Consider the following 12,975-nt stretch of genomic DNA (forward strand, 5'->3'; position numbering starts at 1 on the left):
TCTGTACACAATGTGTCGTCAGAATGGATGGACACAAGAATCATAGAATCATGGATTAATAGAATGTTAGAGTTGGAAGGGACCTCCTGGGTCATCTTGTCCAGCCCCCTGCTCAATGCTGCATTCCCTTTCACTAGCACCTCAGACAGCTATCTGACCAGAAGACTTCCATTGAAGGAGAACTCACCACATCTCGTGGCAGACTGTTCCACTCATTGATCATCCTCACCGTCAATAAGTTTTTTACTAATATCTAATCTGTATCTTCTCCCTTTCAGTTTCATTCCATTGCTTCTCGTGTTTCCATGTGCAAATGAATCAATTTACTGTAGGTAGTTTCTAATGAACATGACTAGTGATGGGCGAACCCCCCGATGTTCGGGATCAGCGTGTTCGCCAAAGTTTTTCTGTAAAGTTCGAGTTCGGGGCAGGAGATGATGCGAAGTTGTGTCTAAACCCTGAACTTGGACTTTACAAGTGGTGACTTCACTGCACGAACACTGCAGGAAAAAGCCGAAGACTGCCGAGTGCAGTGAATACTGCTTGAAGGTTATGAGCGGCCCCGGAAGCAGATGCCTCCAGGAGACAGTGGGATGGGAGGACGCGTCGCTGGACAGGTAAGTGTAATATTTATAATGTTTATTAATTTTATGTTTTCTTTTACAGCCGCCGTGGACCCGAACAGGACCCGAACTGTAACATGGGTTTCCCATGGAGACCTGTGTTTGGTACCTTGTGACCAAACACTATGTGTTCGGTACGGTCCCAAACTTTACAGTTCGGGTTCACCCATCCCTAAACATGACTAATGAGATCACCTCCATGGTTGATACCAACAACTTCATGTACCTTATTTTGTTCTTTAATACCTTTATATCCTTGATGTTTTTTATATTGATTTATTTTTATGATTCTATCTAAAGGTCTTTCCCAATTGTCTCTGGCACAATACTGTGTAGAACAGCCAAACAGAAAAGAGTCATTCACTGGAGAGTCCATCACAATTCCTTGCAGATTCAGCTACTCAGATTCTGAAAACCTCATCACAGTGAGTTTAGCAGTGAAAGCAGCCAATGGAGGATTTTGTGGAAGTGACAGTGATATTATCTACAACTCTTCTAAAAGAATCGCAACTGGTCAATATTCACGAAGACTTGCTGTTGAGTTTAACCTTAAAGAAAAAACATCACTTCTGACCTTAAAGGACTTAAGGAGTAAGGATGAGCAGTTTTACTGCTGTCGTCTCAGAATCCATTTTTCCGATGGCAATTCTGTTCCTTGGCAACATCCAACTGGCACCAGTGTAGTGGTGAGAGGTAAGAGGTGACATTAAAGATTAAAATTGTTCTTTTCTCAGTTTCTTTATTCAAAATAGATAGTTTCCGATGATAGACCATGGCAAATCAGATGTGGAAAGAAAAATGGAGAAGACTTTATGAATATAATGTCTAGGCATCTGGGACAGGGCATCTAAAAATTGACATCTGTACATTGGACACATCTGTATGCTTCAAATATCAATATACATATACTGGTACATATCCGAAAACATACTTATAAAATGACAATTAACCCCTTAGTGATGGAGCCAAATTTTTTAAATCTGACCAATGTCATTTTATGTGGTAATAACTCTGGAACGCTTCAACAAATCCCAGTGATTTTGAGGCTGTTTTTTCGTGACACATTATACTTTATGATAATGGTAAATTTAGGTCGATATATTTTGTGTTTATTTATAAAAAATATCAGAAATTTGAGAAAAAATAAAAAAAATTAGCAATTTTCAAACTTTGAATGATTATCCCTTTAATTCAGATAGTCATGCCACAGAAAAACGTTAATAAATAACATTTCCCTCATGTCGGCTTTACATCAGCACCATTTGTAAAATGTTATTTTATTTTGTTAGCATTTTAGGAAGTTTAAAAATGTAGCAGTAATTTTTCATTTTTTCAAGGAAATGTACAAAATTTATTTTTTTAGGGACTTATCCATGTTTGAAGTGACTTTACGGGTCCCATATATTGGGAAACCCCCAAAAGTTATACTATTTTAAAAACAGCACCCCCTGACATACTGAAAACTGCAGTCAGGTAGTTTATTAACCCTTCAGGTGCTTTTCAGGAATTAATTCCAAGTGGCGTGACAGAAATGAAAATGTGTATTTTTACCACCTAAATGTCACTAACTTCTGAACAGGTTACAACAGCCGTCATACTCTGAGGCCGCTATTTGGTTGTGAACTGCCATGACAAACATCAGGACCACACAATCATGATCTGAGGGCTCCAATTGGGATAAAGAGGAAGCCCCCACACTCTGTTAACCATTTATAATGATGTAGTCACTATTGACAGCAGCATCTATGGGGTTAAAAAGATTTGGACAGTGCCAACACTGATTGTGGATGATGCAGCAAGTTGTCAGCTATAGTGGACAGCTGACAGCTGCTGGATTGTCACCTGTATGGGGAGGCTATTCTCTTATATCTCAGGTCAGTTAAAAGACGTATTGGCGGTCATTAAGGGGTTAAAGCAGTAGCGGGTAAAGGAACATACTTGGTAATTTCTAAATATATTGCTATTAAGCCATTGTAATAGTCAACTGTATTATTTTTTTGACCAGTTCAGTCTGAAATACAAAAAAAAAACATTATAGTCAAGTATCATAATATTCTGAAAAACACAGTAACGGGCTCTCCATTGAAAATGATTGGATGGATGAGCTGTAAGGATGTGTGAAAATTGAAATTTTACTCAAATTTTTCAAAAATACGCATTCGCCAATATGGGGATTTTTAAAATTAATTTCTGAATTTAAAAAAAAGCAAAATGGCAGCTGCTAACAACCATTTTTCTAAACCATAAAGTGCCATGAAAAGTTAAGAAGAATATATATATATTCACTCCTCACCGCTCTGGCCCCTCTGCTCTTCACCATCACACATCCGGTCCTCGTCACATCTTCTAATCTCTTTTGAGCCTTTGTGATTATACAGCCCCTTCTTAAGTATCATCAGAGCTTGAAGTCCCGTCTCAGTGTGAGGGGCCTGGAGATTTCAGCCCCAGTTCTGGGATCAAAAGATGTGAAGAGGACCAGACAAGTGACAATGAGGAGCAAAGGGGCCTGAGAGCTGAGTGGTGAGATGAGTATAAGCATTTTTTCTATTTTTCACAAATTACAATTTTTATGCTCTGGTGTCTGGAGAGGCCTCAGAGCTTAATAAGAGACATGAAATCTGCAGAGAATAACTTGCCTGTGACTATAGCATATTTATCTTGGTGGCCAAAAAGTTCAATTTTGGTCTCATCTGACCACAGCACCTTCCTCCATACATTTGGGGATTCGGCCACAAGTCTTTTGACAAACTCAAAACAAGCCTTATAATATTTTATTTTGTATTATTTAATTTTGTATTCCTTGTCCCATTACCGGTGTATTTTTTGGGGGAAGGGATATATTGGTGCAGCCGCTACCAATATACTCAAACTTGAAGTCACCCACAAACCACACTGACCAGCTACTAAAATAAGCTCCCAGGCCTCCCCAACATGTTTCACCTGCGAGCCTGGCTTCATCAGAGACTGAGGCTGTAATGAGCAAACATATGGGTTACAAGACCTTTTAAAGGGTTTGGCCTGATGTCATCAACCGGAGACAGACAGAGGTCAACAAGTCAAAGGCACTCCATTAGGCCAATCATGACCCGTTTCACTCTATGCACTGAGGTCACATAGTGCTCACAATAAAGCTTGATATTACTCATAATAATTGAACGGGATCCTACCCATGTAAGTCTTGTAACATTTGTAAGTACCTTCCAAGCATTAAGGAATTCAATAACCTTGTGGACAATAGGAAATTCTATGTCGTGGATAATATAACTGTAAGACCAAGGAGGTTGTGCGTGTGATTATGTGTCCTTGCCCTAAATTGTATGTGGGGAAAAAATATATTAGCTCAATTAATACCAAGACTGAGAAACCCTGATAGTCACATATGAGGAATGTACATGTCAATAAAACTCTGGAATTTAAAAATATCGGGGATTACACACCTTACCCTGGGCCAAAGGAAGGGGAATCCTGATAGAATTCTCCTCCAAGAGGACTGCAGATGGATATATAAATCTCGTAGCCCTCATGGTCCCTTCCCCAAAAAATACACTGGCAATGGAACAAGGAATACAATATTAAATAAAACAAAATAAAATAACATAAGCAGAATCCTGTCCATGGACACATGCTGACTAAAGCTTTCCTTTAATAGTTTGATTAGAAGTTAAGGTTTATGGTGTTTAGTTAAGGTCTTTTTGCATGTGGTAATTTGTTAATAATTGTATATTTACCCTACGCTGACTGTTGAATAGCAATTGCTGTTTATTTCTTAACAACTTTATCTCTGACTTGTTTGGAGATCTCCTTGGTCTTTGTGGTGTTGTTTGCAGATCTTTGTCGGGACCACACTCAGTCAGAGCAGCCTTTGGAAGTGGGGAATCACCAGAAATAATACACAAGACACGTCTCGTATAGTATATCACTGGGAAGCCTTTGAAGCACGCCTGCCTTCAAGGTGCTATCCCCTCTTTATATAGTTGTACAGGAAGTTTCAGTGGTTATACAAGTTTTGTTTGTTTAAACAAAGAGAGAAAAGAGAAGACAAAAAAAACAGTTTCGGCTATGTGATAGTTTCACAACAAACAAAGCAGTACAGTTTCGCCTAAGTGGCAGTTTCACAAACAAAAAATAGGATTTCACACTATAGCTAAAATGTCCTTGAATGGACAGGTCAATATTGATCACAAATTCTTTTTGGTTTATTGAGATAACCATTTTTGTTCCGCTCTTCACAATCCCCCCTTTGACATATTCCATTCAAAACATTGTCATATAGATGATTATTTTAGTCATTCTTTTTGTGATATTACAAAAAAAACTTTATATTCTCGCATCCATTACACAAAATTTATTTGTGCATACCGAGATACCCTTGAGTACAACCTTGAATAATACATATATAATTACAATAACTATAACTGTATGTATTAGGCTTTGCATAATCCCGGTAACCCACCCACCGATCCCCCTGAACCAATTGGCCGGGTTAAGAAAAGAAAAGGTATCTGACCACCAGCTATCCTTATTTTGGTCATTGTCTTTGTCATACTGATCCCTGAGTCGTTGTACGTCTTCTAATTTAAATCTCATACTCATAGTACTATTCGGGTCTATATAATGACAGCAGGTGGGTCCGATGATTTGACACATACCCCCTTGTGAGGCAGTTAGGTAATCCAATACCAGGGTATGTTGGTTAGTGACTATTATAAGCTGATTCTGTACAGCTATACTAGTATTTAATATGTCCAATATATCCCAAATCTGGTCATCTAGATAATCCGTGGCTCTAACTAATTTATCCCACATCTGTGTTAACATAGGATAAATAAAAATGGTACTAGCAATTTTGTTGGGAATTCCCATTTGTACTATATGTGGCCTCCCCGAGGGATGTGGTGAGTTATCTGCAGCTCTTTTATACAGTGTGTGCTTGGGCACGGCTTGCATATTTACTTGTTTGTTCGAAATTATGAAAGTAGCCGGGGTTAGGCGTCCTAATGTACAAGTACCCTTTATACCTACGGGAAGCCATTTATATGCTCCTTCTCCGCATATCCAAAATGTACCCTCAGGCAGATCCCACAAAGCTGAGTGCTGCAATACCAATCTGTGAGCCAAATCCACAAAACTAGATACATTCTGAAGCATACACCAAGAGGGTTTTTGTCCCAAGGGGCTACAGTACCCGGCTGCGGGATTCCCACATACATGCATTCCGTTGAGGTTAACATTATTAACATCAATATCATGAGTCTTATACTGCTTTTTTGCAATGGCTTGCATGTATCCATGATGCCTTTCCTTCAAGCTTGACTGCTGTTGGAGTTGTTAACAGGACTTGGAAAGGTCCGTCAAATCTCGGTTCCAGAGTCTTTCTGGTGTGTCTTTTCACGTAGATTTGATCACCAGGTTCCAACTTGTGGCCTCCTTCGAGATTTTCTGGATCTGGAAGGGAAGCAAAAACTTGCGAATGCACTTTAGTTAAACGTTTTTGTAATTCTTGTACATAAGCAGTTAAAGTCTCAGTATTCAACATCAGTTGTTGTGGAAAATAACAACCCAAATTTGCTGCTCTACCAAAAAGAATCTCATGTGGTGACAGCTTAGCCTTCCCCCTTGGGGCGTTTCGGATGGAATACAGGGCAAGTGGTGGACACTCGGTCCAAGGCTTTCCTGTTTCTGCCATGGCCTTCTGGATTTTTAATTTTATTGTTCCATTTAATCTTTCCACTTTACCTGAACTCTGTGGGTGATACGGAGTGTGAAACTGGTTTTCTACTCCCAACATTTTCATAACATTCTGGAATATTTCTCCAGTAAAATGGGTACCCCTATCTGACTCGATCACCTCAGGCATGCCGTAACGGGGTATCAGTTCATGTGCTATTTTAATGGCAGTAGTTTTTGCTGAGGCTTTACGAACTGGATAAGCCTCTGGCCACCCTGAGAACATGTCCACACACAAGCACATATTCGTATCCATTGTACCTAGGAAGCTGGATGTAGTCGATCTGGAGTCTTTGAAAGGGATACAGTGGTCTTACATGATGCTTGGTTGGGGTTTTAATGGTCTGACCTGGATTGTGTGCCAGGCATATAGCGCATGCAGCACACATGTTCCGAGCGAAATTACCAAAGCCTGGAGCCAACCACCTTTCTTTTACCTTGAGCGTCATACCGTTTGCCGATACATGCGTAGGTAGGTGGAGGTCACTCGCCACTGCGGGGTACCAGGCTCTGGGTAAACACAACAAAGTTCCTTTTTTCCATAATCCTTGCTGATCTTCTGCCCCTTTTTTCTGCCACTGCCCTCGTTCTTCGTCGTCTACCTGTTTCTGAGCTTCCTTCAATCTCTCCTCATCATCTTCAGAGCTATCTAGTGTGTGGGCATGATGTAAGGGTTTACGTGCTGCCTGTTTTGCTGCTTTGTCGGCTTTATCGTTACCCCTGGCTTCCTCGGTGTCGAGTCTCACATGTGCAGCTACCTTTATCACCGCTATTTCTTTAGTTTCTTGTGCTGCCTCCAGAATCTGTCTAATGAGGGAGGCATGTTTAACAGGTTGGCCTGAAGCAGTCATATAACCTCTGGCTCTCCATATTACGCCAAAATCGAAAATAATGCCATGTGCATATCTAGAATCAGTGTATATGTTTGCTGTCTGATCTTTGGCTATTTTTAGAGCTTCAACTAATGCCGTAAGTTCTGCTTCTTGTGCAGACTGATTAGCAGGGAGAGGTTCTGCTTTCAGCACTTCATGCTGAGTTACTACCGCATAACCTGTATGAAATTGTCCATTCATATCTGCATATCTACTGCCATCTATGAAAAGTTCAAATGTAGCATTACAGAGTGGCTTGTCACGTACATTACGTAAGCCCTGAGTCTCTTGTTCCATTAATTGTACACAATCATGCATTGACTCTGATGGGTCAAAGGAGTTGGAGAGTGCAGTTTCCTCAGGTATGGTACCCCCCTCAGACTCTAAAGGGAGCAAAGACGCGAGATTAAGAGTCTGAACCCTGGCAAAGGAAATGTTGGGCGGCAGTAGTAGGGAACATTGGAGACGGAGGTGTCTGGCCATTGAAATATGTTTAGGTTGGACCTGGTTAAGAATGCCATGTACATCATGAGTGGTCTGAACTAGAAGTGGGTGATCAAGAACAATCTCAGAAGCTTTATCTAATAACAGTGAAATTGCGGCTACTTAACACCCTAGGAAAATTAAACTTTTAGCTAAGGTACACTGACTCTAGTTGTATCCTGCATCAGGTGAACGAAACCATGTTGTCCGTCCAAACTTCAAGGTCAGCACACTGTATAACATGACACTCCATCGTGTACATCCGTTATCTGTCCATGCTTAAGGTACCGTCACACTAAACGACGTTGCAGCGTCCTCGCTAGCGATATCGTTTAGTTTGACACGCAGCAGCGATCAGGATCCTGCTGTGATGTCGCTGGTCGCTGAATAAAGTCCAGAACTTTATTTGGTCGTCCGATCGCCGTGTATCGTTGTGTTTGACAGCAAAAGCAACGATACCAGCGATGTTTTACACTGGTAACCAGGGTAAACATCGGGTTACCAAGCGCAGGTCCACGCTTAGTAATCCGATGTTTACCCTGGTTACCAGCGTAAAAGTAAAAAAAACAAACAGTACATACTCACCCAGCGTCATACCTCCCCCAGCGTCTGCTTCCTGACACTTACTGAGCGCCGGCCCTAAAGTGAAAGCACAGCGGTGACGTCACCGCTCTGCTGTTAGGGCCGGAGCTCAGTCAGTGTCAGGAAGCAGACGCTGGGGGACGCATGTAAGTATGTACTGTTTTTTTTTTTTTACTTTTACGCTGGTAACCAGGGTAAACATCGGGTTACTAAGCGCGGCCCTGCGCTTAGCAACCCGATGTTTACCCTGGTTACCCGGGGACCTCGGCATCGTTGGTCGCTGGAGAGCGGTCTGTATGACAGCTCTCCAGCGACCAAACAGCGACGCTGCAGCGATCGGCATCGTTGTCGCTATCGCTGCAGCGTCGCTTAATGTGACGGTACCTTAACTCGCCTATCTTAGCTCACGTAACAACACCCTTTATCTAATCTAAGATGCACAGGAAAACAAACAAACAAAGTCAGTTTTACAGCTGAACTTCAAAGCTTAGGTGAACACACACTTCCCTACCTATCTTAGTTCAAGCAACAAATCAGAGCATCCATGGATGTGACTCTATTATCCTGTGATCTGTGTTACTCTTATCATTATGAATTCTATGGAAACCTGGAGTTAAAAACCACAGGGGGTCTGATAGAAAACAGCAAAAAAAAAAAAACCAACAACTAACAAATCCTATTATCATTGCAATCACATTGCACCTCAGATAAGGCCCTTCTGCCTCCTGTCTAAACCACACTGGTCTAACAATTCATTTCAATAACAAAAGAGCAAACGTAGCAAATAGAAGAAGAATAAAAGGAGCTAAAACAAAACAAACAATGAAAGACCAGAGACCAGATAGAAACTCTATAATCTGAGTTTACATCAAGACCTCACTATCCTCCCTGGTTGTAATTGGCCATTTAGAGGAGTCTGCCCATGGCTGGGCACAGACTGAGAGAAAATGCCATTATGTCTGTGAAAATGCCTGTGCTCCCTGACAATATTGCTAGGCCCCTCACAATTACTTGTGCAGTAACAGTTCCTTGCAATATGTCCAAAGTGACCACATTTAAAACATTTCACAGAATAATATTTCCTCTCCTTCATCGTACCCGGCCATTTGCAGTACCTGGCAATATGGCCGGAGCCAGCACAGGCATAACATGTAACACATGCCAAGCCTGATTTATGGGCCCGGACAGAACATACCTCCCTCTGTCTGGAACTTTTAAACTCTTCCATTACTAAGGATGCACTCTTAACAATGTCACGTTTGAACTTTCTTTGTAATTTAGACAGCACATATCTGTCATTACTTTTTATTATTGGATCAAAATTTGATAAAATATTTGATATATCACCTTTTCCATCACTCCCCCCTTTTTGCCCTGCACAGGGCACAATTGGTCGGGGATCTGACCTTGTGTTCAGAGACAAAGAGAAGGCCGGCACCACATTTGAAAAATCATTGATGATATTTTTCAGACTAGTAATCAGTTGGGAACTAGTATCCAGCTCCACACTGCACTGATTAACAATGGCATCACTGGCTGCTGCCATTTCCTTCACAGCTCTGACCTCAGCCCCAGACTGAATCAGCTGGGCTTCCATATCAACACAATGATTTTTCATTTTCAGCAGTTGTGATTCAAGACTAGCAATCTGCTTTTCTCTGTCTACATTATACTGTTCATTGTTGTGAGTTTGGTTTTTGGGCTCCCCCGGTGGTCACTGGTGGTACTGGACTTGTGTGCTTCACTTTCTCTGTTCACCTGTTTCCATCAGGATGTGGGAGTATCCTATTTAGCCTTGCTGCTCAGTTATTCTAGTGCCGGCCATCAATGTAACCAGAGCCTTTCTGTTGCATGTTCCTGCTCCTAGACTACTATCAGCTAAGTTGGACTCTTGTCCTAAGTTTGTTTTGCATTTTTGTTCCAGTTCACAGTTATGTTATTTTTCTGTAGCTGGAAGCTCTTGGGGGCCGAAATTACCACTCCGGTGTCATGAGTTGACACATGAGTCTTAAAGTAATTTCTGGATGGTATTTTAATAGGGTTTTCAGCTGACCGTGAAGTTCCCTATTGTATCTTCTTACTATCTAGTAAGCGGACCTCGCTTTGCTGAACCTACCTTCATACTGCGTATGTCTTTTCCTCTGAACTCACCGTCAATATATGTGGGGGGCTTCTGTCTCCTTTTTGGGGGAATTTCCCTAGAGGTAAGCCAGGTCTGTTTTTTCCTCTAATAGGGTTAGTTAGTTCTCCGGCTGGCGCTGGGCGTCTAGGGATAAAACGTAGGTACGTCACCCGGCCACTGTTAGTTGTGTGATAGGTTTAGCTCACGGTCAGCTCGAGATTCCATCACCCAAGAGCTAGTCTGTTATTTATGTTCTCTGACTTTCCCTTGCCATTGGGAATCATGACAGTATGGCCGGCCAAGGGTTAAAACCGTTGGCAGAAGAAAGGAGAGAAAAAGAAGTCTGCAGATTTTTTTTTTTTTTTCTTCTGAGCTTGCTCTATAGTTTACTCAGTTGCATTTCTGCTCTAATTGCAGCCTTTGCCTCTCTCTCTCCTTCTAATCCTTGAATGGCTCTGATCTCACCTGAGTAAATGGATCCTCAGAGTTTGGCTACAGGTTTGAATAATCTTGCTACGAGGGTTCAAAATTTACAGGATTTTGTTATTCATGCTCCTATATCTGAACCTAGAATTCCTATACCAGAATTTTTCTCCGGGGATAGATCTCGTTTCCTGAATTTCAAAAATAATTGTAAATTATTTCTTTCCCTGAGATCTCGCTCCGCTGGAGATCCCGCATAGCAGGTTAGGATAGTAATTTCCTTGCTGCGGGGTGACCCTCAAGACTGGGCATTTGCATTGGCACCCGGGGATCCTGCGTTGCTCAATGTGGATGCGTTTTTTCTGGCTTTGGGGTTGCTTTATGAGGAACCTAACTTAGAGATTCAGGCTGAAAAAGCCTTGATGGCCCTATCTCAAGGGCAAGATGAAGCTGAAAAATACTGCCAAAAAATTCGTAAATGGTCTGTGCTTACTCAGTGGAATGAGTGCGCCCTGGCGGCGAATTTCAGAGAGGGTCTCTCTGATGCCATTAAAGATGTTATGGTGGGGTTCCCTGCACCTACAGGTCTGAATGAGTCCATGACAATGGCTATTCAGATTGATCGGCGTTTGCGGGAGCGCAAACCTGTGCACCATTTGGCGGTGTCTTCTGAGAAGGCTCCAGAAAATATGCAATGTGATAGAATTCTGTCCAGAAGCGAACGGCAGAATTTTAGGCGAAAAAATGGGTTGTGCTTCTATTGTGGTGATTCAACTCATGTTATATCAGCATGCTCTAAACGTACAAAAAAGGTTGATAAGTCTATTTCAATTGGCACTTTACAGTCTAAGTTTATTTTGTCTGTGACCTTGATTTGTTCATTATCGTCAATTACCGCGGATGCCTATGTCGACTCTGGCGCCGCTTTGAGTCTCATGGATTGGTCCTTTGCCAGGCACTGTGGGTTTGATCTAGAGCCTCTGGAAGTTCCTATACCTCTGAAGGGTATTGACTCTACACCATTGGCTAGTAATAAACCACAATACTGGACACAAGTGACTATGCGTATGAATCCAGACCATCAGGAGACGATTCGCTTCCTTGTGTTGTACAATCTGCATGATGTTTTGGTGCTCGGATTGCCATGGTTACAATCTCATAACCCAGTTCTTGACTGGAAAGCAATGTCTGTGTTAAGCTGGGGATGTCAGGGGGCTCATGGGGACGTACCTTTGGTTTCCATTTCGTCATCTATTCCCTCTGAGATTCCGGAATTTTTATCTGATTATCGTGATGCTTTTGAGGAGCCTAAGCTTGGTTCACTACCTCCTCACAGAGATTGCGATTGTACCATAGATCTGATTCCGGGCAGTAAATTTCCAAAGGGTCGTTTATTTAATCTATCTGTACCTGAACATGCTGCTATGCGAGAATATATTAAGGAGTCCCTGGAAAAGGGACATATTCGTCCTTCTTCATCTCCCTTAGGAGCCGGTTTTTTCTTTGTATCTAAAAAAGATGGCTCTTTGAGGCCGTGTATTGATTATCGACTCTTGAATAAAATTACAGTCAGATATCAGTATCCTCTGCCACTGCTGACTAATTTGTTTGCTCGAATAAAAGGGGCTAAGTGGTTCTCTAAGATTGATCTCCGTGGGGCGTATAATTTGGTGCGAATTAAGCAGGGGGATGAGTGGAAAACCGCATTTAATACGCCCGAGGGCCATTTTGAGTATTTAGTAATGCCTTTTGGTCTTTCTAATGCCCCTTCAGTCTTTCAGTCCTTTATGCATGACATTTTCCGGGAATATTTGGATAAATTCATGATCGTGTATCTGGATGATATTTTGATTTTTTCGGATGACTGGGATTCTCATGTCCAACAGGTCAGGAGGGTTTTTCAGGTTTTGCGGGCTAATTCCTTGTGTGTGAAGGGTTCTAAGTGTATTTTTGGGGTTCAAAAGATTTCATTTTTGGGGTACATTTTTTCCGCCTCTTCCATTGAGATGGATCCTGTCAAGGTTCGGGCTATTTGTGATTGGACGCAACCTTCTTCGCTTAAGAGCCTTCAGAAATTTTTGGGCTTTGCTAATTTTTATCGTCGATTTATAACTGGTTTTTCTGATGTTGCTAAGCCTTTGAC

At 41.7% G+C, this 12,975-nt stretch overlaps 1 protein-coding gene across 1 annotated transcript in view; it reads left to right on the forward strand.

Annotated features, from left to right (window-relative positions):
• The first annotated feature begins 552 nt into the window (after positions 1–552).
• LOC143774818 (uncharacterized) overlaps positions 553–12,975 on the forward strand; it is a 100,853-nt gene continuing 88,430 nt past the window's right edge. Inside the window, exons 1-3 of the mRNA XM_077262586.1 lie at positions 553–617; positions 667–728; positions 924–1,316. Coding sequence (XP_077118701.1) covers positions 553–617; positions 667–728; positions 924–1,316 — 520 coding nt within the window. The remainder of the gene's footprint in view (positions 618–666; positions 729–923; positions 1,317–12,975) is intronic.

Source organism: Ranitomeya variabilis, chromosome 5 (genome assembly GCF_051348905.1).
Source record: "Ranitomeya variabilis isolate aRanVar5 chromosome 5, aRanVar5.hap1, whole genome shotgun sequence".
In the NCBI taxonomy this organism is placed as follows: domain Eukaryota; kingdom Metazoa; phylum Chordata; class Amphibia; order Anura; family Dendrobatidae; genus Ranitomeya; species Ranitomeya variabilis.